The following is a 25,622-nucleotide window of genomic DNA, read 5'->3' on the forward strand; positions in this document are numbered from 1 at the left end:
TACTCCGTGAGTGCGAAGATGTGAATTATGTGTTCAGAACAATTTGCACGCTATACTATACCTCGTCGATGATGTAGAAATGACATAAGAATGGCAACAAAACCATTTTCACAGATTTCTTTTGTTAAAAAGAGCTTATTTACAAAATTCGGTGCATATCGATTCTCCAAAGCTTTGCCATCATATTTAACAACAAAATTCTTACACGAAATTATAAAATTAAACTGACTTTATATACGGATGTAAAACAGGGATTAACATTACTCACAAATCAGCTACAGTCTCCAGACCCGCGCAGAAATATAAATTTTAAAATACATAAGAAGCTTCAGAGATACTTTAAACGTTTTTCCTTTCCTGATCCTGAATTTCAGATCCCCGAATCTCAATATTCAAAATACATGTGTAATTTATTGGAACATTTCTGATACTTTCTTAAGAAAAAACTGAGTCCATGACTCTTCAGGTGACTTATTTAAAAGCAAATTTATAGCAAATTTAAATTTCAGAGCAAGTTGAATATGGTTGAATAGGTAATATTGTACTGAATATGCAAGATCAAGTGCATTAGCAAGATACCGAGAATATCTCGTAACGGAATTAGTGAAATATCCTGTATAAAGATCCTCGCGTTCGGTGCACGTTAGTATCGAAGAATCAAGCGTACCAGCATCATCGAGCGATCCATCGACTCTCACCAGGTGCAGTTGTGGTTTCACCTTCGCAGATAGCGGACGCTTTTGTCGCGTGCTACCTGAAAGTTTCTTCGTTTTTCGTCGATTAAGAGACTATCAAGCCGCAAACAGTACGTACACGCACACGAGAGTTCAGAGTCACTTATCTCCAAGAACCATAAGTTCAAATCAAACAACAGTTAATTAGCGTTCTTTGACTCTCGGAAAATTTCACAAAATTGTCTCTAAAAACTTTGAAAACGTTTATTTTTAACTTGTTTTTTACTTGACTTTCGTGATCGTAAATCTGACGAATAGTAAATTTATAGTCTGACTTTAAACCGATATATTATCGTTGCAGTAAAAATAAATCTTGAAGCGGATGGTCAATAAAAATTCCATAGATCGCTAACTAACGATGACTGAATAATTCATTCAGCTCTAATCGTATCGATTAGCGGCTTTAATCAATTGCTTCGTAATTGGATCGATTAACGTGACAACTTAGAACGTTTTTTTATGCCACTTGGTTTGAAGAAAAACGAAGATTTTTTTGAAAGAATAAAATTAGTTGTTGAAATCAATCATTTGAAATTTAAAGTTGAATGCATACTTTTTCTGTGAAATAAATATTTACAAGTGTATAATTAATATTGCGTTACATTGGTGATCATCATTTTCATTTGAATGGTCACTAATTGCATGAATGCATCAGTAATTACAGAGTTCATTTCGATTCCGTTAAGGAAGAGACGTAACATAATTTTTGCTATTCGTCATCCTTTCATTATTACAGAAAATGTTTAACCGATTTATTATATGAATGAAAATTTTATGAATCGAAAGTTTTAATAACTGAAAAAGGTAGTTTATCACATGACAATAAAATTATTTTTTTTTATCGATGTGTCAACAGGACTCTTCAAAGTTTTCATTTGAGAAACGATGGGTCGTAATCTGTTATGGCTGTTGTTGAGTTGCGTCTATCTGTTCGGACTCGTTACGAGCAAGGACCATGAACCTGTCGTAAAAATAAAGAATGGAACATTGTCGGGCACGATCATGAAAAGCAGAAACGGTAGAGAATTTGCGGCGTTTCGGGGGATTCCTTTTGCTTTGCCACCTCTTGGTGAACTCCGATTCCAGGTAAGTTCGCAATTTATTCCCACAGTTATATCAAATTTATCGACATATATTTCTTTATATAAAAGACATTTACTTATTTTTCTTTACGTATTATTACGTGCACAAATAATTGCTTGTAGAAAATAATTACCGTCGTTAGAACAATTGTTATAAATTAATTGTCGGTCATGCGATGAATTGAGATACTTGCAAAAGTAATTTTAACTTTTTGATCACTTGCATTTTAATTCAAGTGGTATAAATTGAATGTTGGTTGCTGATTTTTTACCGGTGAATGTCGACATATACCAAATACGTCGGTGAAAGACCGAATATTTTATTACATTCTTGTACATTCGGACCTTCACGGGTGTATGTCGACAATCACAGATATGTTCTGGTGGAGGTCCAAAAGAGAGGAGCCGAGAAAGAAGCGACGGGCTCTCTCCCGCCAAATCCTGTGTTCTTCTGTGAGTCAGTCAGCTTTGTCAATCTTATGCAAGCTTTGATGATGCGAGCAACGTTTTCTTAATTTTTTTTCCAATACCGTAATTTATACTGAATGGATACTGCAGTAAATCGTGATCTTTTTCTTGAAAAGTTAAATGCATTAATTGTGGGTAAACGAGAAGACAATTGTTTTTATTTTTCTCAAGAAAAGTACTCTAAAATACTTTCTGAAGTGGTTTCTGCTAAAACTAAGTGCAACACACCTTTGGATTACAGACGATTAAAACGTTTTGACGTTTTAAAAATTAATGATGAAAGGAAATTAATTGTACCATTAAAATCAGGGGAAACGAATATACAGTATTATGTTACCAATGAAGAATTGTTCAGTATACTATATGAAACTCACGCCAGAATAGGCTACGGAGGAAGAACACGTATGCTTAGAATGTACTATGTGTTTTAAATTCTTGGTCTCTCCTCTCAGAAAGAGAGGCGAAAAAGTTACGTCACCCTTGTGACGTTTTATAGCGACTGAATTACGGAGAAGAAAATATAAATCTCCGACATGTTCAACATTCACCATTAGTGCATGGTGAATGTCGACATTTACCGGTGTAAGTCAGAAATAAGGGTATTTAGCAAATATTTCGGACATACACCAAGCGACTATGTGAATGTTGACATTCACCGGTGACATTCTCCAGATTTCGGTCTTTCACGGTAACATTAATATCATACTAATTTCGTCAATGAACCAATAGAAAGACTAAATTGAAAACTTGCACATAAATGTGTTACAAACTTGTGTTGCAATATTTACCGTAATACTACTCTGCTACTTTACTCTGCTGAAAGAATGTACCTTATTTTATCACAGTGAAATCTCTACATTTTTTCACTTCGTATACCTGTCCAATAGATAGTTGCTTTCGTCGTTAAATGAATAACTTGTTTTCGTTAACGTATCCCATTACGTAATTTTACACTCTGTTACGACAGTTATGCGAATATATTAAGCAACTCCGGCTACCTGTACGTATCCAAATACTTACAAAAAGTAGTTTTTTTATCTTATCATTCCATGATTAGAATAAAGTTCACTTGCATAAATTTACCAGAAGATTACACGTGTCAACTTTTTTCTAAAAATTCTTTTACAGAAATGTTAATTGTAATAAACACACTATATATAAATTGCAGAGATATAGATCTACTTTCAAAACTTGCATGTCACTTTAGCAATATTATTTCGAACATCCACAGCGACCTTTGTAAAACAGGGTGCGATTAATGACAAATCAGTTTCGGTTTGGTTAGGTTAGATTATATTTGCTTAAAATATGTTACTGTTACTTAGTAAGTGTATCGAGTACATTATTATGTGACTACATTATTAATAAATATATTATTATTTTATTTACATTACTATATTACAGTAAAAATATTTTTATGTACTTAAATTACTACATTACATTAATATTATTCCTTGATTATACCATTCTTTCTTCTTTCCATTCTTTCACCAAATCCATTCTATTGCACTTTAAACCAACCCATACCTCAGAAACTTGTGCTACTTCGCACACTAGAAACTAGTTAATCACAAATAGACAACAACTTCAGCAAAATTATTATGATACTGTACATTTCGCCCATAACGTATCTCGTCACGATTGACCCAGCATTCGATGATTGAAGTATGTCGTATTAATACAACTTTCACCACCGTAATTCATAAGATTATATCTATAATTGCAGCCACCAAAACCAGCAGCGGCATGGAATGGCGTACGACCAGCCAAGGAAGATGCTAATATTTGCGTTCAAAGAAACATCTACGTTTATCAGGAGGAAATCGTAGGCGATGAAGATTGCCTTTATCTGAACGTTTACACGCCAAAGTTGTCTAACAACAGGGATAACTCGAAGGTAACATACCCTGTGATGGTTTGGATCCACGGTTGCGGTTGGGTCTGCGGTGCAGGTCATTCAGGAATCTATCATCCGAAATTCCTACTAGACCACGATGTGGTATTGGTCACCATGAACTACAGGTGAAAAACTCCGAGATTTGCATAAATTACATAAGACCTTCTCACAAATATATTTACCTAGACAAATCTTGAGAAATAATAAATTGAAATTTGTATGAAGTAGTGATCGAATAAAGTTGAGTAGAATACTGTTCTTAGTGGATAACTTTTCTAAATCAATTGTAATGAATTGTAAATTAATTGAGTAATCACAGGGTATATTAGTGTTGTACTATAGTACTATACCAGGTTACTAGATACAGTGTGGTATGTCAGGGTGTAATAGCGCGACAGTTTTAATCACAAGAGATATATTTTAATGACCAAGCAATTTTTCAGGTTGGGACCACTAGGATTTTTAAGCACCGAGGACTTGGTGTGTCCAGGGAACAATGGGTTAAAGGACCAAGTGCAATCCATTCAATGGGTGCATGAAAACATTGCGGCTTTCGGAGGCGACCCCAACCGTGTGACTCTTTTCGGAGAAAGCGCGGGAGGAACCAGCGTACATTTCCATATGATAAGTAACTTGACGAAAGGTTAGTGATGATTGAAACTGATTTATAGCGTATATTTATAGTCTTTCCAATATTGCGAAGACGGCAATCTAACGAGGATCTATTATTTCGTTCTAAAAACTATAATCAATGTCACAAAAAATGTATACTCTACTACGACGATAAAACTCGTAATAGCTCGAACATTTCGCAACAAGGAAAAACTTCTGAGAAATCGTCATTTTTAATGTATGCAACGCGCTGCTAGCCATGACAAACTTCATAGAAATCTTTGTTACACATGGCACAATTTAAGAACAACTGGAAATTAACTTTTAGATCAACACAAATTTGCGATACTAAAAATTCAAGCTGAATTAATAGAATAGCTTTGCGACATTAAAATTGAACATAAATCAACAGAACAGCTTGGTGGTATTAAAAATTGAACATAAATCAACAGAACAGCTTTATGACACTTAAAATTGAATGTAAATCAAGAAAATAGCTTTGTGACACTAAAAATTGAATTTAAATCAAGAGAACAATTTGATGACACTTAAAGTTGAAACTGAATTAACAGAACAGCTCTGTGGCATTAAAAATTGAACCTAAATCGACAAAATAGCTCGGTGGCATTAAAAATTGAACATAAATCAACAGAACAGCTTTATGACACTTAAAATTGAATCTGAATCAAGAAAATAGCTTTGTGACACTAAAAATTGAATTTAAATCAAGAGAACAATTTGATGACACTTAAAGTTGAAACTGAATTAACAGAACAGCTCGGTGACATTAAAAATTGAACCTAAATCGACAAAATAGCTCGGTGACATTAAAAATTGAACATAAATCAACAGAACAGCTTTATGACACTTAAAATTGAATCTGAATCAAGAAAATAGCTTTGTGACACTAAAAATTGAATTTAAATCAAGAGAACAATTTGATGACACTTAAAGTTGAAACTGAATTAACAGAACAGCTCTGTGGCATTAAAAATTGAACCTAAATCGACAAAATAGCTCGGTGGCATTAAAAATTGAACATAAATCAACAGAACAGCTTTATGACACTTAAAATTGAATCTGAATCAAGAAAATAGCTTTGTGACACTAAAAATTGAATTTAAATCAAGAGAACAATTTGATGACACTTAAAGTTGAAACTGAATTAACAGAACAGCTCGGTGACATTAAAAATTGAACCTAAATCGACAAAATAGCTCGGTGACATTAAAAATTGAACGTAAATCAATAAAATAAGTTTGTGACACAAAAAAAATTTTTTTCCATAAATTTTATTTATATGATTCAATACAGGGCTTTTCCATCGTGCAATCTCACAAAGCGGTGCCAGTCACTGTTCATGGACTTTGGCGAAACCGGGTACAGCACAAAAGAAAGCAGTAAAGGTGGCTGAACTTTTGGGTTGTCCTTCGACGGATTCGAAACAACTGATCGCGTGTCTGCGCACCAAAAATGCTGTAGATCTCATCGCCACCGATCGTGCTTTTCAAGTAAGTTACAATTATTAAACTTTAAGATACAATATAGGATCAGTAAAACAAATTTCGTGAGATCAAGTAGGTTATCCAGAAAGTTCGTGTCGATTGTGAGAGGAATTTCTCCATCTTTTATGCAACTTGAGAAGTCCTTCCAGAACGTCTCAGGCTTTTTGGTGAAAAATTATTCTAAATAAAATTTCATGCCACCTACCGAAAATCGGCACGAACTTTCCGGACAACCTAATATTTCATAAAAAATTGAAGTACAATAAATTTGATAAAAAATTAAGAACCCATAGATTTGACGAAAATTAAGGAAAAATTTGATACAAATTTAAAGTACAATCAATTTGATAAAAATTTGGGGAACAATAAATTTGATAAAAATGGAAGAACAATAGATTTGATAAAAATGAAAGAACAATAGATATGATAAAAGTAGGAGCACAATAAATTTGACAAAAATGAAAGAGCAATAAATCTTACAATAATGAAAGAACAATAAATCTAGCAAAAATGAAAGAACAATAAATCTAACAAAAATGAAAGAACGATAAATCCAATAAAAATGGAATAATACGATCATAAACACGTCCCTGATATCTTTAAAAATACTTGCGTAAAAAGCCCAGTATCCTTCAACATATTTTCCTTCATCCGTTTCTTTTTTGTTAAAAAAAGATCTTATTTATTAAGAAGAAAGAAAACCTTCGAAAGTTTCTCACAAGTTCGAAGGCAAACAGGTTTTTGTCAGCTGAAGTTCGTTTCAGAAAAATCACGTTTAAAATTTCAAAGTCAAATTTAATTGTCCTGAAGTTCGAAATTTAAATTGAAATTTCTATCAGAAGACTAAGTAATTTATCGCGAATTAATTACGAAAGACTAAGTAATTTGTCGGTGTCATAAACGATGCGGCAAACAATGCGATTGATTTATTATTACTCAAATTAATCCGACGAGCAACCACCTCGTGTTTAAAATGATTGAATAATCAGTTTAATTGTTGTTCTACGATTCAGCTACGATGTTTATCCTCTGGCTCAGATGAGATTAGTTAGAAATCTGTGCATTTACTGGCATGCAAATTAGACACTTGATTTTATTATTTCATGCTTAGATAAACATACCGAACGATTCGGAAATAAAAAAATTTGTGAAACCACACTGCCCTTGGACTGTTAAATGTGCGTGAAATATAGCAATGATTTATTAATCTGAATGTCAATTTGTAAGCACGAATAGTTACGGGGCGTTGAAGTAAACGAACTTGCTGTTTATTTGCATATTAGTACATGTTCCGCGAGAAAACTGGTTCAGTTATGAAATTATTGGGCGACGTTGTGGAAACTTGGAGTCAACCTGTACTTTAAAGCCAAGCAATATTTTCATACATTCTTCTTAATATTTTTCATAAATTTATTTGAAATTTATTGTTTTCAATTTTTACCGTTCAATTTTTTAATACAAATTTCGAATTGTCATTCTACGTTACAAAGTGTGAAATTTTCATTGGAATGTCTGAAAATTTGAACTTCTGATGCGAACTTTGAAAAATTTCTTGATATTTGGAATTTGCCAGAATTTCAATTTCTGAAGGAGATAATTTCCCAAAATCTAAAATCTTGAGAAGGCTGCATTTACCTAAACCCTTTCCTTAACCAACTTTCAAAAATTTCTATTTTTCAAAGTCCCAATATCCCAAAATCCTAAATAACAAAATTCCAATTTTCCAAAGAAAAAAAAATTTTCCAGCAGGAAAACCGACTGAGTAATCGAAAGAGTAACAGAGTCCAAGAGAAAGAGTCCAAGAAAAAATATTATAATTAGAATAAAAAAAAAAATAAAAAAGGCAGGCTAATTGTACTATGTTCTGCAGCTTCGCCATCTCAACCTACGATTTTTTCAACAGTTGTGTCACTCATCAACAATTAATCATTATCCTAATAATAAAACAAATAACAAGCCTTAAAATGCTAGACATACTTTGAATTTAACGATCTTTAATTATAAATTGTAACTGGTACTGAACTGAAAACTCATTTGCAAGGAAAATACGATTTATTTTTGTTACATTTGAACTGTGATGTGCTACATGCGTGACACGATACTTTAACTGATTAAAAGTTAAATGATTAACTATTCTATCGTAATTAGTACAAATAAATACTGAAAGATTAATGATGATAAAGGAAGAAGAAACGTGATACGAATCGTGAAAATGTTAAATGTTCATTAATTGATTTCGAAGTTACGGAAGAAAATTCATTCAATGTGCGAAAGGTTAATAATTGGTATAATTAAGGTAAACGCATAATGTATTAAAATGGGAAACACGAGTGGCGCATTCATTTCTAGCTGGGAATACAAGAATATCATGGCGTGCATTAATAGCGTAATTATGAGTTATGAAATCGTATAGTACTATTATTCTCACACCATTCCTTGTATCGACGTGCTTATATAATGAGAATCAACTTACGAAGGCGAGTGTCTTTCATTCTAGGAGATTTCAATGCCAAGGTATGCCGTATTGTATAATTATCGAGGTGTACTTTGTATGCTTTTGTTAACCGAGTTTCCCACGCGGTTAAACTTTAATTTGATAGTTACGCGATTTAAGGAGAAATCGAAGGAAAATGAAGATTTACAAGATTTACAGATTGTTTATCGCTGGAAATTTGGATGTTTGAAAGCATTTGAGAGTTTTAATTTGGAATTTGGGAATATGGTTATTTGACGATTTAGTGATATCATGATTTGGGGACTTGATAATTTGGTACTTTGGTAAAGTGAGAATTTGCGAAATTTGGAAAATTGAAATTTTGAAGGATTGAGATTTTAAGATATTGGAATTTTGGGAAATTAGAATTTTGTGAATTGAAATTTTGAGATATTGGGACTTTGGAGAATTAGGATTTTGGGAAATTAGGATTTTGGAAAGTTAGAATTTTTTAGTATTGAGACTTTGGAAAATTGAATTTTTGGAAAATTAAGATTTTGAAATATAGGGACTTTGGGAAATTGGGATTTTAGTTCTATTATTTTTTCTATTGTGCACGAGTAACGGTTTCAAACAAAGTACAACGTTTCCCAAAGAAAAGAGTACCTAATGCTCACATCAGTTTGTATTTGCTTACGAACATTATTTCAACAGAAAGAACTGAAAGGATCATCAAGAGGTACAATCGTAAAAAACATTTGAAATTCAAAACGATTACACAAACTGGTAGACACATGTAGAATATTTAATTTCGAACACACAACAGAAGAAACAGTTGTGAAGTGGTTAAAAACCATTTAAAATTCGAAACGATTATTAACCACAAAATGATAATCACATTCGTGACGAATATTTAATTTGCTATATGCAAAAGGAAAAACAGTTGTGAAATGGTTAAAAACCATTTGAAATTCAAAACAATACCACAAAATGAATCACATAGGTGACGACTATTTAATTTGCAAAAGGAAAAACAGTTGTGAAGTGTTAAAAACTATTTAAAATTCAAAACAATCCCACAAAATGAATCACATTAGTGACGAATATTTAATTCCGAGTACGTAAAAGGAAAAACAGTTATGAAATTGTGAGAAACATTTGATATTCAAAAAGATTCCACAAAATCACGGAAAACCTGTTATCTGGAAAACTGTTCTTTCCTAGCTACCTGACGCGTACGTGCACGTCACACGTATAGGACTTCCCCGTGACATGCACGTACACTACCGTCCATAAGTATCCGGACACTTGGTTTCGTTACACAAAACATAGTTGAACTTTATACGAAAGGTATTTAGGGTTATCGTATCATTTGTAATAATTATTATCTTTTTTGAGGTGTCATAACGTAATAGAATTAATTTTTAAGTACAAATTATACAATGAAAGTGTGAAAGTAAAATTCATGTCCAGAAGTACAAAGTCCAAATTTGTGAATCTAATGAAACCCTTTCGATTCTAAAAAAAATTTTAATTTCTACTGTGTTTCATTTCTATGGTGCAGAACGTATTCAGAGGGTTCTTCGATATGTTTCAAGTGTTTGTAAACTGTTGGTAGATGTTTAGGTTCCCTCAATGGAGATAAGAATGGAGGTAACGCAATGCACTCGACAGTTTCGGTTTAGTTCGTCTGTAGCTTCTTTTCCATCGAGATATGAGTTCCAAACGAGAATTATCAATCGAAAACCGTTCCAGTATTCTGACCTTCGCAGAAAAAAAATCGATTTTAGTTACTGTTGCAGATACTTGAATAACTTTCATGCAACGCGAATGCATATTTCACTTGTGTCCGGATATTTATGGACGGTAGTTGGTATTGGGCATGTTTGGTATGAGAGTAAAAAAGTAATAAGAACTTGGGATGTATATATTAATAGGTTAAGCAACATTCCAATCAGCGGTCGTTAAGATAAATAATTATTCATTCAATCGACCGAGTGCAACCGGTTGCGAAATTGCTTTTCCGACACGATTCGATCAAATTTCCAACGGATCGCAACAACATTTCGTAGAATAACTTGTGATTTCCCCGCCGGATGTATTACAGAAATTGTTTTACCTCGTCAAATTCCTCGTAGCTGTGACTAATAAATACATGGCGGTTCCGAGATCTCGGAAAACCAGTTTCGCGAATGTACACTTGGATGCGACGAAGGCTTCCCTCGAATAAGTGTAATAAACTTGAAAATTTGTAAATTCTCAAATTGTTGTACTTCGAGTTTCTGAATACTGAAACTTTAGATTTTGATTTTCTAAAACTTTAAATAATTTACAAATTTCGTCAAGAATTTGGCCGTATAAATAAATATATACATTTACTAATTTTCCATTTTATTAAATTTTTGTTGCAACGAGTCACAAAATTGATTTGCTGGACTTTCACAAATTCCAAATTTCCAGATTATCGAATCTAAAGTCCTCGAATTTTAAAATCACCAAGTTCATAGGTTTCCTAGTCTTCTAGGCTCCCACGTACCTAGTATATATCTGAATCCTCAAGTTCTCATATTTCTAGATCTCTAAATTGCAAGGTCTTGCAATTCCCAAATTTCAAAATTCCAAATCCGTCAAATTGCGAAATCTCCACATTCGTATATTCCCAAATACAAAAAACTTCGAACATTCCCAAATTTCTAAGCCCTCAGATCTGTAGATCCCCATATTCCTGCATGGTAAAATTCCTAAATCCCAATATTTCGACATGACAAAATCCCTAGATCACCATATCTCTATATGACAGAATCTCTAAGTTCCCATGTCCCTAAATCTGAAACTCCAAACGTTCCCGAATTTCTAAACCCCCAAATCTCTAGATCCCCATATTCCTACATGGTAAAATTCCTCAATCCCAACATTTCGACATGACAAAATCCCTAAATCTCCATATTCCTATAAAACAAGCTCCCTAGATCACCGTATCTCTATATGACAAAATCTCTAAGTTCCCATGTCCCTAAATCTGAAACTCCAAACGTTCCCGAATTTCTAAGCCCCCAAATCTCTAGATCCCCATATTCCTACATGGTAAAATTCCTAAATCCCTATATTCCTACATGGCAAAATCTCTTGGCCATTAGTTATCATATTTTCTATAGAAAAGTTAGATTTTTCTCTTAATCGTAGCACATGCACAGTATTTTTTCACACGAACAAGGTCAGGAGGAAAATACCAGAATGCGTACACCGATCTCACGGCAAGGAAGTATGTTATTCCTGCTGGAAGTGAAAGCGTATATAAAACGAGGCGGTTGCTGCGTTTGTCCACCATCAAGTTTCTACTAACTTTGAAACGTGACGTTTGTATAGCGTGCACGGTGATTTATCGAAAAATTCGAACGAAACATTTCGATCTTCTCGATAATCAAGATATTACGTTGTACACCTGCGACCGTTCCTTCGAACACGAAAATGAAAGTTTGCTCGTGGAAAACTGATTACACTTTTTTCAGATTTCCTGTGTTAGACGCAATCCGAGACCTCACTTTATGGGAACGCATTTTAAAATACCCTTCTCTATTACGTGAAAAAGTCGGATTACGATAGCATAGGATACTTATATTTAAATAGCACGCAGTTATGTTTAGGTAACATATAAACTGCAAGATGCTGAAATGTTTGCTGAAGCGAAAAATTAACTTTTATAAATCATGCATTGATGGCGCAATTTTTGTTTCACCTTAGGTGTTCAGCTACTCCCCAATGATACCCTTTAAACCGGTAATCGAACCAGATCATCCTGGTGCATTCTTGACGGAGGATCCTATAATCTCGACGCAGAATGGTCGTCTGGATGACATTCCATGGATGACAGGATTCACGTCCCAGGAAGGAGCCCTCAAAGCTCCAGGTATTTATATTCTAGCTAGTGGTTAATACTATAAAAGTAATAAAACTGTAAGACTACAAGAATAAAAGACTTTAAGAGGATCACTCAATTTACGACTGGTCATTTTATTTTAATAAAACACACAGTGGCTCGACTGTAATTATTCTTCCGCATTCAAATTAATTGCTCATTATTTCTGCCATTAGGTTTATACGGGCGAAACAACGGAGAATTAATAAAGAGATTAAACGACGATTTCTTAAATATCGCGCCTGTGACGTTGCTCTATGAAGATACGTGCCCCAAAAGCCACCTGAGAAGCATGTCGTCCGAAATACGAAAATTCTACTTTGGCGACGAACCGATCGATAATGCCACGAAATTCCAAGTCATCGACGTGAGTATTGTTTGTTTATAATAACAAAAACGCTTTATCGATGCAGTGGATCAATGATTTTCATATTGTTGCAGATGTACAGCGACGCCTGGTTCACTTACGGAATCCGAACTGCGGTGCTCGAATACCTGGAGAAGCAATCTTCTCCCGTGTATTATTACTTCCTGGAATATCGAGGAAGTACCTCGCACAGCGTAATATTCGGTGATCCTTACAATGATTATGGAGTATCGCATGCCGATGACCTTCTGTATTTGTTCCCTCTTGGAGAAATGGTGCACCAAACACCACCGACCGAAGAGGACTACAAAATTATTGATCTTATAACGACTGCCTGGTATAACTTCGCTAATACTGGGTGAGTAATCAATGCTTCTGACATTCTTACGACAGGATCAATCATTTATTCAAAACGAGGGGAGATTATGCATCGAGTCAGACTCGATCACAGTTCAATATCACAGTTTGACAACCTGTATACGAAGTCATTCTTTCATCTCGCCAATTACTTTTTAGAAACGGAAATGAACAAACACGTGACTCAGTGTTTGTAAAATTTTGTTTATAATCAAAACTATTTACAGTATTTATTTTCTTTCATATTCTAATCTCACCAATTTGAAAAGTCTTGCATTTAGAAAATTGTGTTTTTATAAAAACCAGTAAATGTTTGGGCAAGTGTTTGATTTACAATTTTTATAATTGACAGATTTCGATTTTTATCAGAAAGTAATCTTGATACGGAAAGTTTTGGCATGTGCCTTATTTATTTGCCACCGTTATTAATGGTAATCATGCACTTATCAGCCTATTATTTTCCAGCAATCCCACTCCAAAAGTGTCGAAGGAAGTACCCGTAAAATGGAAGCCCGTTAGAACAAAGAGTCTCGAGCATCTTCGCATAGGGAAAGATAACATTGAAATGTCTGTGGAAGAAAAGGAATTTCTTCTTCCGAAGAGAATGAACTTCTGGAAACATTTGCTTGTACGTCCGAACGTGAAGTACGGCGGAATGCAGCCGAACATGAAGTATAAAAACCATCAAAAAGTCGAACTGTAAAAAGTACTTAACCATATTCGCGACAAACTATATCGTTGTCGAGAATCGTAAAACTGAACGCACAGCGTAAAACAACATAAATCGTATCTTTGTCCTCGGTTACGGTTTATTAATTTAACACTGAAACTACCAAAACGACCTTGTTTCATTTTGATGTAAAAAATTTTTTACGGTGACTTCTTTGAAACGTGATCTTTGCAGATGAAGAATTAATGTTTATTAATTTATTCTTTGTTTTTCAACTTCATTTCTCAAACTTCTGGTAAACTTAGCGTTAAGTCAAATCTTAGCATTTGTATATTATTTCAGTTCTTCTGGAGTTATGTACTTTTTTGAAGAACGTTTTTAAAAAGTCCTATGAACTTATTGCTGTTGAAGGTATTGATACTGAAGATATTATCGAACAAAAACATGTTCCGTGACATTTGAAGCTTGTGCCCGAAAGCGCCATTTCACAAACATTTCGTAACATTCGTTTCAGTTGGAATTTTGCGAAAACGAATTTCATCGAAAATTGTCAAGTACCGTGAAGATAGAATATAGATATTGGACAAAAATAAATAAAAATACCGGTGTTATTTTTTCTTCCTGGTCTGTTTGCTCGTCTTCGTCTTCGATTGTAGTTTGCGCACCGAAACGGACATTATCGATGGATGATACTGCAGAGGTAGCGTTATTTTCGCCGCCATACACGCGATCGAATAATTCTGAGGATAACACTCTTCGAAAATATGGAACTTGTGTATGTCAGATCCAATATTTTCATACGGTAATTCGGAGATCACCTCGAAATTTAATCTCCTAGCTGCGAACATAAGACATTTTAAGTATGTTCATTAAAGGTTAATTAATCAGCAAAATATAGAAAACAAATCAAACTTGATAAACTCTAAATTTTACTTAAAAGGATAATAAAGGTAATGAAGGATCAATGCAAACGTACCGACGGTTTGAGAAGCACCGGAAGTGAATTCTCCGACAAAAGCATTGGCAAAAGCGCTCGCTCGAGTGAGGCAGGAGCGTAGTAATGCGGTACCAATGCCCTTTTTCTGGTGATCCAGCTTCACGCAAAAAATGTCGATACGCACCAGGTTATTTGAGTCCACAGTTTCATAGAACATTGCCTTCGCCATCACATAATTTCGCAGCATCGTTATGTGCCGTAGTCCCTCACCAGGAAGCTGTAAATCCAGAAATAATTTACTATGATATGGTCCAAATATCGACTGCCAGTACATCGTTCGATCCCTTGCCAATTTATTTGCCAGATGCTTCAATCAAAACTAACTCATAGTTATAATAATATAACAAATTATTGTAATGTGTGTAATTACATGTGTGTAATATAAGGTTTTACCTCGACGACTACTTTACTCAGAATAACTGATAATTACTGATTACTATTGCCTAGTGTGTAACCGGTCTTATAGCCTCGGAAATATCAATTGCACGATGTGCAATCGGTCTCGAATGATTTAATGAAATATTTCAACAGGTCGTACCTTCAACGCTAATTCCCATTGCGTTTTATCGAATATCGAAGCAATAAGAACGCCTACGAGTTCGCTGGTGCCATCTTGAAGAGCGCAGAAACTTAAGTTCTCGTTCAGTTTATCGAAAAGCTTGTGTAGAAGGGATCTCATAGATACAGCATCATCGAACAGACCCACGGCTTTCGACAGTGGCTCCGTTTGAGAAGAGTTGGCCTGAAATGTTCATGGTAACAGTTAAATACTTCCTGCAAAATCGTGTTTCTGCTTGGTGATGTCACCTTACATAAGCGACAGATACACTATCGGTTTCATGGAATGTGCTTTTAAGTCCTGTAATTAAATACCGAGTGACAATCGCTTTATGTAACGTATGCGTAAGCATACAATTAATCATCGGTAAAGATTTAAAATACTTATTATACTTCGGTCAACGATGTACTAGAACAAATCGTATCGCTTGTATAAATTTGTCCAGCTGAAGGTCGACGATTCGATAACCAGTGGATACCCGTTCCCACACAACGGTCGCATCCGCGCTTTTCAAGTTCTGATAGAATCGGTGTCTCCTGATCTCCAATATACGTTGATTTAAATGAAATAAGTCATTTTCTTTGATGGAACTTATTTTACGGAGCACTCTGCCGTCCCTCATTTTCACGTATTATTTAACACGTTTCGAACAGATATTTCACTATCAATTTACTGGTATTAGTAATTAATCTTTTATAAATTACTAATAATTTTGAAGTAATTTCTCTGTCGAATTTGAGAACCGAGTGAAGTTACTTTTGATCGAAATAACACTATCTGAAAGACAACTTCAGAATACACATTTTTATATTTTTAACACTGATCTTTTAACGTAAATTTTACAATTTTTAACTTTGTAGGTTTCTTCTAACGTTGTTATTTATGCGTATTTTCTTTTCTCGATTCTTCAGACCTCATTCAACATCGCCACTACACTCAAGGTAATTTATTACCAAATATAAAATATAGAAATTTTTAATTTAACATTTCTGTATAACAGCGTATGCCACCAAATATTCAAGCATCACAAATATCGGCAGTGAAATAAAAAAATGGATGCGAAAGATGACGACGACGCGCTGGAATGGGAAGCTCGAATGTTGGCGCCTCTGGAATGGGACTCCTCGGGTGCAAATTGCAAAATAATCGATCTAAGGGAGCCGCTGTACAACGAAGCTTTGCGTTTGATCAAAGTTTAGCCACGCAACATACCTGTGTACAGCAGCCGCATGTTATCAGTAGCTCTATGATCTCGATGCTTGCACAACTCGACAAAGGAGATCGTAATTCGAGCCGATCGATATTGTTCTCAGCGTCATTTCTTCCGCGAGGAACCAATGTGTAAGGCGACCTCGTTCCTGCAGGACCAGCCATCCGTGAACGAATACTTGGAGCTAATAACCACCTGGATAAAGGACACTACGAGCCTGATCGCTACTAGCCTGACATCCGGTCGCGTGGTCGGTGTCGCGATCCTGAGGATCGACAACGAGGATGAAAAAACGAACACCTATAATCGCGTGCAGGTATTGATATGGATCGACTTTGAAAGGTCAAACGAGAATTGCGAGAGAAAGTTAAATATGTTTAATACTTTTCTATGTACTTGTTTTAGTTTGCCTGTTAACTGTATATTTCGAAATCAACCCCTTGCACTATTATTTGACATAACATTTCAACTTCGTCTATTTTAATATTGTAGCTGTGATTAGTTCTGCCTGACCTGACAAACATAATGTAAGGGTTTAATTGTGATGAAGATTAGCTGAATGTTTCAATGGGACTAAAGTTGATTTAGCATCTGCAATTTTTCTGTGAAATTTGCTAAACGAACGGCTTGCCTCGAGTCCTCGTTTCGCCTCGTTTCGCATATCCGCCATATTGGATCTGACCAAAGATCAACCACATACATTTTTTCGCTTTCATTACGAATTATTGGGAAAGATTTAAAACGAGAGAAATTATATCTATAAATTCATTTTAACTGAAATGAGTGGTCAAATGACAGTTTAACCCCTTGCACTACTTTGACGAGGATGACTCTCGTACTTCGATTAACCCTCAGTGGAAACCCTTATTTTCCAGATCATAGAGGGCGAAACTCTAAAGAAGATCATGCACCTGAGGAACAGTTTGACTCTGCAAACAAAGGCACACGAGAAGTTCGGTCACAACGAGTACGTCACTGTCTACATTTTATACGTGCACCCGTCTTATCAAGGAAAAGGAGTCGAAGTCGCGCTTCTGAACGCTTGCGTGCAAGAGGCGATCACGTTAAAAATGCCAGCGATAGGAGGAATTTTCACTTGCGGCAAGAGTCAAGCGCAAGCTGAGCAAGTGGGCTTTGAACTTATATCGGAAATACGTTATAGCCAGTGGATCATCGACGACAGAATCGTTTTCGACGATCCAGGAAGAGGCAATTACACAGCTGCGTTCATGGGCAAAGTGATCCAACTCGAGGAGGACAAAGAAGATTAAATTTTTAAATAATTGTAATTGAGTTCGTAGAGAAATAGATACTTTCTCTAATTGTTTATTCTCATTGCGTTTATTGATATTATTTTGGACACGCAAGAATTGCATTTACCACAAGAATTAGTGGATCGATAATGACAATACAGCGAGAGGCCCTTCTAGTGTCAAATGCAAGTTTGAAAAAATCGGACTGGAAAAGTGGTAAATTTATGTATCGGCTCTTCAATTTATCAATTCGTGTATTTACGAATTGGCTAAAATGTCAACTAAAAAATTTGTAAATTAGAACTAACAATTTTCTATAAAAAATATTGTTAAAACAAAAATTTTTACGAAGCTTGAAAAATATTTTTCAATTATTTCGTATAGTTAAAGAAACTGATACACAAAAGGCATTTATATGAAATATACAAGAAGAAAATTAGATATGAAAAGTTAATAAGAAAACGATGTAGCAATTAAAAAATTCTGAGAAACATTAAGAAGGTAAGGTTACCGTTATACGGTTAAAGGAACTGCGTTACCAACGCACGATGTCGGTTTTCGAGGAAGTTCCACAGCGCACAGTTGTTAGATGACGCCAGCAACGAATCGAAGGTGGCGATGCAATTTTCCAAGAATTTCCCGGGAGGTCTGTTCAAAGGGCTTTGCTTCATTTGCTACCACCACCCCTCCATTGCTTTCGAATTCAGCGTGCGAGGGATCGAGGGTTCACCCCACGTGAAGGGTGCCTTCGCAGAATGGAGTTTCACCCTACAGCATGGGGGAAACCATAATGCCGCCCAGACCAAGTCGCGCCATTTTGTAAATCAAGAGACCAAAGCACCAGGAAAATTCTGCACTATTTTCATCGTAGCGCTATCAAATTATTTTCTATAGATTCCTTGATAAATTTTAATAAAAACGATACACTTTACCGATGTCGAAATGAGCCATTTGTTCATTTATTCCTTTTAAACAAATTTATTTAATTATAATATGCTATGAACTTTCATATAGTTTCTTAGAACGTGTATTTTTATTTTCTTCTGAAATAACAAGTCAAATTTGTTATAAATTGGTATGTCGCTTATTTTTCAAGTAAAAAATTAACGAAGCTTGGAAAATAAATTAGTACACATAACTATTATTTATCAACCTACATTTCAATGAAAGTAATTATCCTTGTAATTAAAATGAAATTTTGATTGGTTTGCCTGTCAGTGAAGTTAAGGAAGTTGAAGAACAATTACGTTTATTTCAGATTTCATTTAATAATTAAACTAAAAATTCTTATTTAAAAATTCAGTTCTTTTCTGCAATTTTCAAAATACAATTTTGATTACAATTTTTTAAACAGAAACTTCCGATCCAGATTGCTGAAATTTTTTACGTTGATTCGAATGTTACCGAAAGAAAGGTATATCAGTGTTTTTCGAAGGATGCAATAAATGATTGGAAAAGTAGTTGTCATTTTTGTCTTAATATTTTTCGAAGGAAAATGCGTGTTACAGAAACGAGTATCATTGCAAAAGGAAAATAATATCGTTCAGAGAGCACGAAATATGCGATGTCGGTTTGTGACGAAATGTTTATCTTCCTATCTGCACACACTCTTATCTAACTATTCTTCAATTCGAATATTTTTCAAAGCTGATCGCTTATATAATACGGCGCTTCGTTTCACTATTATCGCCCATTTTATGGTACTTCCTCATTGGCGTAGCTAGACTTTTTTTCTGAAGAGGATTCCTTGGAAAATAAGAGTGTCATCCCTCAGCAGGCATGTGCCTTCTGAGAATTGAGGGTTTGGAAATTTTGGAATTGGAAAATTGAAGAATTTTGAGAGTAAATTTAAAAATATGGAAACTTGGAAGTTTGGAAATTTTGGAATTGGAAAATTGAAGAATTTTGAGAGTAAATTTGAAAATATGGAAACTTGGAAGTTTGGAAATTTGTGGGAATTTAGTTTCCAAATGAAAATTCTCGAATTACGTTATTTTGGGGATTTTTTAAATTGGAAATTTGAGAATTGAATAATTTGGGAATTGGATATGTGAGATTTAGCAAATTTCAGTAATTGGGAATATAGAAATTTGAAGATTTAGGACGTTGGAAAGTTAAAGATTTAAGCGTTTCAGAGTTTGGAAAATTGAACACTTGAAGACTTAGAAATTCGGAAATTTGCGAATTTGAGAATTTAGGAATTCGAATACTTAGAGGGCTAAAAACTTTGGGATTTTGGAGTTTGAGAGTTTTCAGATTTGAAGAATTGTGGATTTGAGAATTTTCAGATTGAAAGAATTGTGGATTTGAAGAATTGGAAATTTGAGAATTTTCAGATTTGAAGAATTGTGGATTTGAGAATTTTCAGATTTGAAGAATTGAGAATTTTCAGATTTGAAGATTTGGAGATTTGAGAATTTTCAGATTTGAAGAATCGTGGATTTGAGAATTTTCAGATTTGAAGAATTGAGAATTTTCAGATTTGAAGATTTGGTCTTTTAAAACTTGAAAATTTGTACTTTTTAATTAAGAAATTACGTGACTTGCAAGTTCAAAAGTAACTAAAATTTTACATGTAAAAAGATGCTATTTAATTTTAGTACACCAGACCCTCCTCAGTTGATTACGCCAATGTACTTCCTTATCGTTAACGTTACAATCTTGCTTTATCTGAAATTAAATTAATATCTGAATCTATCGAGTCAGTTTTTCGAGGTAATTTTCTTTCGTACGAATTCATTGCACAACAGTCAACCGCATGCAATTACAAAATCTACACAAAATGCACTAAATAATTATTTAAAAAAAGGCAAACTTGAACGTATTTAATAATTAAATGGCTAATTTAGAGTCCTAATCTTCTACTTGTACAGTGTCACGAAAATTTAGTGTTTCTCAATGTTACAGCTTCGTAGATGAAATGAATTTAATTATAATATACGAGTATGGTTTATTTTAATGCAATTGTTAATAATTGGTGAAGAAATTTGATTGTAAATTGTATTTTTTAAATGTTTTCTCGACCCACTAGGTGGCGCCATCTACAGTTCGCAACTTTGCGATTCGTGGTTACGTTACCGCCATTTTATTTCGCAACTTGATTCATCTTCTTCGTATACTTTCGCTCACAAATTACGCGTAAACGATCTGAAATTTTTATTATAAATTATGCAATTTACATTTATATTTTCAGAATTTATTTTGCGATAACTTAAAACGTAATGAATGGACAATTTTAATGTATAAACGCTTTTCCGCTGTTTTAATTCCTTCGAAGAAAATTCCGTTCAATTTTCGAAACAGTTGTTAACAAAATTTTGATTTTCATAGCTGTGAAAATTTGCAAATAAAAATAATTGATTAGTACATTAAAAGTCGACAAAAATTTTGTACGAGAATTGAATATAAAAAATAATTTCGAAAATATTACGAAAGTACTTGATTAAATTTATTTTGTACAATTTTAATTATAGCACGATGCACCAGAGATGGAAAACAAAATTAATCGCAGTAAATGAAAACAAATGAAGTTTGAACTATTGCGCAAACTTACGAAATACTTTGGAAGATAAAAGTGAAATAATTCTATTTGTAAGCAACAACAAATGCAAAATTATATAATTTGTTGCTACAAAGTACATTTTATTAATGTAAAACATATTAAATGTCAGGAAAAGTATTACAGTTTGTTACATTAACTTTAAAAAACTTATTTTATGATGAATATGAGAAAATGAAACAATAAATCAGATACTTTTCGAGGTAAGAATGAATAAATCAAAATGGCTTCCAGGAATTGAACTCGCACAATTCCACAATGAAACATTCCTTCACAAAACCTAACGTGATATTCGGTAAGAAAAAATTATTCAAAGTCTTTCTTCAACTTTGGAGGAAGTTCCAAGAAAGATCTCACACTCCTATTCGAAGAAATAACATGATTCCATCGACAATGAAGGTTAATTAGGAGCTCGCAGCCTTCAATTATTAAGACTGGTTCAAGCGTGCTGTTGAAACTGTGTTGAAACTTTCCCGATCATTTAAATATTCTTTGAAAAATATGAGAGTTCACTAGGTGAAATATGAAACAGAATTAGCGTACCTTTTACCTTATACCTTGTGACGACTATTTTGACAGAGAGAAGCTTGTCAACAATTTTACTACCATATTAAAATTTTGTGTATACAAGGATGATTAAAAATGCATTTATAAAAATAGAATAATTAATTCAAACAAAAATTGTGCCGTGTAAAATGTACCACAGACTAGTCTGCTGAAAATTAAACTAAACAGTGATTTGTAAATATGAAGCTTAAGGAAATTGTCCCTAATTTTAATCCTAACAATTTGTAAAAATAAAGTTGCTGACAGAAAATTTTGCACTATGAATCAGTTCCTTGGTTAATAACTTCTCGAGTGTAATTAATGTTAGTAAAGCTTAAGTTAAAGTTAAAATTAATGTTAGTAATTTTAATAAAAACACGTTTAGAATAGAAAACTGAAGAAAACTTTAGAATAGAAAACTGACTAAAACTCCCCCACATCTAATTTTTATCTCACACTTCCCCAAATGTGAAGAATACGTGCAGTAAATTAATCTAGACTATTAACCGATATATCAGAAGGTTATTTTGTCCCCGTGAATAAATAAATAAACACGTAAATAAAGAAACAACGAACACCGTTTCCTTTGAAGACCTCGCAGCACGGAAGTCTCTTCCGCGGGTGAAAATTCGCTCTTATCGACAGGAGGGTTGTTCTTTCCCTTTAACTTCGTCCCGCAACGTCCACATTTTCATCCTTTTATTCTCAATCCGTTCTTCTTTCTTTAATGCTTTGAAGAAGCAAACGCGCAGGAGTTGGTCCGAAGCTTCAGAGGCAACACGAGGCGTTGCCACTGGCAACCGATAAAATTGTAGAAGACCTTCTTGATCCCTTTTCGACGAAACTTTGGAGGAATTTTTCCCGATCGTACCAGTTATCCTTCGACGAGCTTATTAGAAGAAATCATGCTATTGAAACGCAACGGAAACGATGTCCTGCTGGGCGGAAGCTCACTTCAGTGATCTTTCTTTAAATTAATATAATCAATAGTACTAGTATTTTTAAAATAATTTAGACATTTTCGATAATTGTACGAAAATAATCGTAATGGAGAAATCTTGCGAGTAAAGTCGCAAATAAAAATATTCATAATCAATTTTGTAATGTTATTTTAACTTTAGAGGTAAAGAGAATCGTTTCATGATTTTCATGATTCTATGAAAACGAGAATATAAAATTAGTTCAATTTTTGCTTGCGAAGTACTGTTGAAAAAGCTTGAAATTATTTAAGATTATTCATCCGAACACCTGCCCTAATTGTAACGAAATTCTAACAAGTTTCGCATCCCTTAGCGACTGCAGCTCCACGTGGCTACCATGCGGTTATAACAAAATGTCCCCGCGTGTCTTTTTCACAGAAGGGCAAAGAACTGTCATTGTTTCCAAAGTTTCGTGCACCGTATTTGAGATGCAGAAGACACGAATCAGCAACGTAAACGTAGCAAAGTTTGCTGCGAAAGGAGATAGGAAAAAAAGAGGGAAAAGAAAAAGAGGTCGCAAACTGCAATGGAAATAAAATCCATTGTTCGAGGGCCGCTTTTGAGAGACATGAGCCACGATTTCCGGGAGCGAAAAGAGGGAGGGGGCCAACGACCCCTCGCATTGGGTCGAGAAAATATAAGCGTGGTCGATATTGAGAACACGAGGAACGAGAAAAGAGGGGAACGACCCCCGAAAAGCCGTAATGTGTTCCATGAGTTTTCCATGGAGGCTCGACGCCATGGAAATCGAGAACGTCGATACCATTGAAGAATTAAAAACTCAACGGATCAAACTGTACTTTCAAAATAGAGAAAAATATTCTATTAAATCTCATGTAAGAGAAAATGGAAATATAAATTAATTTATGTCATGAGGAATTTTACAGCATATCAGTAGAAATGAATTTTTTCCATATGTTCCAATGTGAAATTTTATTTCGTGGATCAGATTCGCAAACTCTTGAACAACCTGTTCGAAACTTTCATAATTTTCAAATTGCGTATTCCCAAATTGCTACAATCACAAATTTGCAGATGTATAAATCCTCAAGTTAAAATTCTAAGCTTGAAAGTTTCATGATTCGAAGAATGTCAAGTTGTAGTTACACATTTTATATTAATTCCTACTAATTCCTAGTATTGATAAGTTTAACATCTCCATTATAGTTCACGCTTTAAACTTACATAAGTGTTACTTTATCATCCCTTGTCATCGAACCATGTCAGACTCGCAGTTTCAAAATTGACATTGGCTGCAACTTACTCAGTCTTATATTAAGAAAATCAACGAATAGCATACATCAAACTTGAACTGTCAACATGTCGCGCTACGAATAAAATGAAAATATTAATTCGTTACCTTAATCCAATCAACAAATGTTTAGACATTCTTTTCGTTACAATACTACCTCGACGAACGGTAAGAGAGTTAGATTTATTTGATTGCGGTGAATAACCATTTTTCGTGAATAACGAAACCAAGTGTCCGGATACTTATGCAGTGTACATTTAGCTAAATCTATTCTATTAGATATATTTAGCTATACGAGGGTTGCCTTTTAAGTTTTTACAATCGAACAATAGGTGGCGTTAATGAGTTGTGGCACCACTGTATTTGTGAACATTGACGTCTGTTATTGCGAAGCCAGTGGCAATTTAGAAATTGACTGAGTAAGTTGTTGATAGTGAACGTTTAAAAGAAGCAAGTTTGTGCAAAAATGGAAATCACCCGTGAAGGCTTACGTTGGATGATTTTTTATGATTTTAAAAAAGGCTTTACTCAACAACAATGCAGAGATTCGCTTCGTGCAACTTTTGGTAATGAAGCACCATCAGAGAAGACCGTTTACAATTGGTTTGCAGAATCTCGTCATGGTCGTGCGTTCGTCAGTGATGAATGTCGAGAAGGTCGGCCAAAATCGGTTGTCATTCCGAGAAATATCGATGCTGTGCGCAACATGATTAAAGAAGATCGGCATGTGACTTACAGACAGATAGAGGCGTCTCTTAGGATATCGCAGACTGCAATACAATCGATTTTGCATGAACATTTAGGTGTGAGAAAGATATTCCAGATGGATTCCGCATAATTTGACCGAAGCGCAAAAAAAGGGTCGTGTTGATTGGTGTCAGGAAATGTTGAGAAAATTCGACCGAGGACGTTCAAAATCCGTATACAACATTGTTACAAGACTCTTGGATATATTCGTATGATCCTGATCATACGATTTTCATCACCTCAAGAAACTGTTGAAGACTTTCAAAACCTTGTTTCTACGATATCAGCTTCAGAGTGGAAAAAATGTTTCCAGAGTTGGTTTGAGCGTATGCAAAAATGTATAGACCTTAAGGGCGAATATTTCGAAAAGCAATAAAACACTTTGTTTCGAACTTGTTCGTTTCTGTTTCACTTTTTGTAAAAACTTAAAAGGCAACCCTCGTATCTATACCTGCTTCGGCAGTAGAAAACCTTGCA

General features: G+C 34.4%; 4 protein-coding genes across 7 annotated transcripts; 3 read left to right on the top strand and 1 right to left on the bottom strand.

Moving 5' to 3' along the window:
- Positions 1–647: 647 nt before the first annotated feature.
- Positions 648–14,168, top strand: LOC100882629 (carboxylic ester hydrolase). 2 transcript variants are annotated; one of them, XM_003704909.3, is made up of 9 exons: positions 648–805; positions 1,591–1,820; positions 4,011–4,306; positions 4,625–4,824; positions 6,108–6,304; positions 12,474–12,639; positions 12,825–13,015; positions 13,090–13,373; positions 13,838–14,168. In XM_003704909.3, the coding sequence occupies exons 2-9, from the start codon at positions 1,620–1,622 to the stop codon at positions 14,073–14,075; spliced, it is 1,773 nt and encodes a 590-aa protein (XP_003704957.2). In that variant the 5' UTR covers positions 648–805; positions 1,591–1,619; the 3' UTR covers positions 14,076–14,168. The 2 variants fall into 2 exon arrangements, with proteins under 2 accessions (XP_003704957.2, XP_012144469.2); XM_012289079.2 differs by having other exon boundaries at positions 657–701.
- Positions 13,397–16,349, bottom strand: LOC100882741 (uncharacterized). The gene is made up of 4 exons (XM_076533737.1): positions 15,852–16,349; positions 15,578–15,781; positions 15,019–15,256; positions 13,397–14,880 (listed from the first exon to the last, which is right to left on the bottom strand). The coding sequence occupies exons 1-4, from the start codon at positions 15,960–15,962 to the stop codon at positions 14,651–14,653; spliced, it is 783 nt and encodes a 260-aa protein (XP_076389852.1). The 5' UTR covers positions 15,963–16,349; the 3' UTR covers positions 13,397–14,650.
- Positions 16,350–16,364: 15 nt separating this feature from the next.
- Positions 16,365–18,997, top strand: LOC105662944 (uncharacterized). Of its 3 annotated transcripts, none has more exons than XM_076533742.1 (4): positions 16,365–16,539; positions 16,599–16,791; positions 16,912–17,124; positions 17,684–18,997. In XM_076533742.1, the coding sequence occupies exons 2-4, from the start codon at positions 16,651–16,653 to the stop codon at positions 18,077–18,079; spliced, it is 750 nt and encodes a 249-aa protein (XP_076389857.1). In that variant the 5' UTR covers positions 16,365–16,539; positions 16,599–16,650; the 3' UTR covers positions 18,080–18,997. The 3 variants fall into 3 exon arrangements, with proteins under 3 accessions (XP_076389857.1, XP_076389861.1, XP_012144468.2); XM_076533746.1 differs by having other exon boundaries at positions 16,373–16,539; positions 16,599–16,814; XM_012289078.2 differs by lacking the exon at positions 16,365–16,539 and having other exon boundaries at positions 16,674–16,836.
- A 5,867-nt stretch (positions 18,998–24,864) lies between these two features.
- On the top strand, positions 24,865–25,236 carry LOC100882848 (protein GVQW3-like). The gene has a single exon (XM_012289153.2). It carries the CDS (start codon positions 24,865–24,867, stop codon positions 25,234–25,236), a length of 372 nt encoding a protein of 123 aa, XP_012144543.2.
- The last annotated feature ends 386 nt before the right edge of the window (positions 25,237–25,622 follow it).

The sequence above is a fragment of the Megachile rotundata genome, chromosome 1 (genome assembly GCF_050947335.1).
Source record: "Megachile rotundata isolate GNS110a chromosome 1, iyMegRotu1, whole genome shotgun sequence".
Taxonomy (NCBI): domain Eukaryota; kingdom Metazoa; phylum Arthropoda; class Insecta; order Hymenoptera; family Megachilidae; genus Megachile; species Megachile rotundata.

Coding starts and splice junctions, on each gene's coding strand:
- LOC100882629 (XM_003704909.3), top strand. CDS start 1,620: ATGGGTCGTAATCTGTTATGGCTGTTGTTGAGTTGCGTCTATCTGTTC. Junction 1,821..4,010: donor TTGGTGAACTCCGATTCCAG/GTAAGTTCGCAA, acceptor CTATAATTGCAG/CCACCAAAACCAGCAGCGGC. Junction 13,374..13,837: donor TATAACTTCGCTAATACTGG/GTGAGTAATCAA, acceptor ATTATTTTCCAG/CAATCCCACTCCAAAAGTGT.
- LOC100882741 (XM_076533737.1), bottom strand. CDS start 15,962: ATGATTAATTGTATGCTTACGCATACGTTACATAAAGCGATTGTCACT. Junction 15,782..15,851: donor ATAGTGTATCTGTCGCTTAT/GTAAGGTGACAT, acceptor TGAACATTTCAG/GCCAACTCTTCTCAAACGGA. Junction 14,881..15,018: donor CGGTGCTTCTCAAACCGTCG/GTACGTTTGCAT, acceptor TTATGTTCGCAG/CTAGGAGATTAAATTTCGAG.
- LOC105662944 (XM_076533742.1), top strand. CDS start 16,651: ATGGATGCGAAAGATGACGACGACGCGCTGGAATGGGAAGCTCGAATG. Junction 16,792..16,911: donor AAGCTTTGCGTTTGATCAAA/GTTTAGCCACGC, acceptor TATTGTTCTCAG/CGTCATTTCTTCCGCGAGGA. Junction 17,125..17,683: donor ACACCTATAATCGCGTGCAG/GTATTGATATGG, acceptor CTTATTTTCCAG/ATCATAGAGGGCGAAACTCT.
- LOC100882848 (XM_012289153.2), top strand. CDS start 24,865: ATGGAAATCACCCGTGAAGGCTTACGTTGGATGATTTTTTATGATTTT.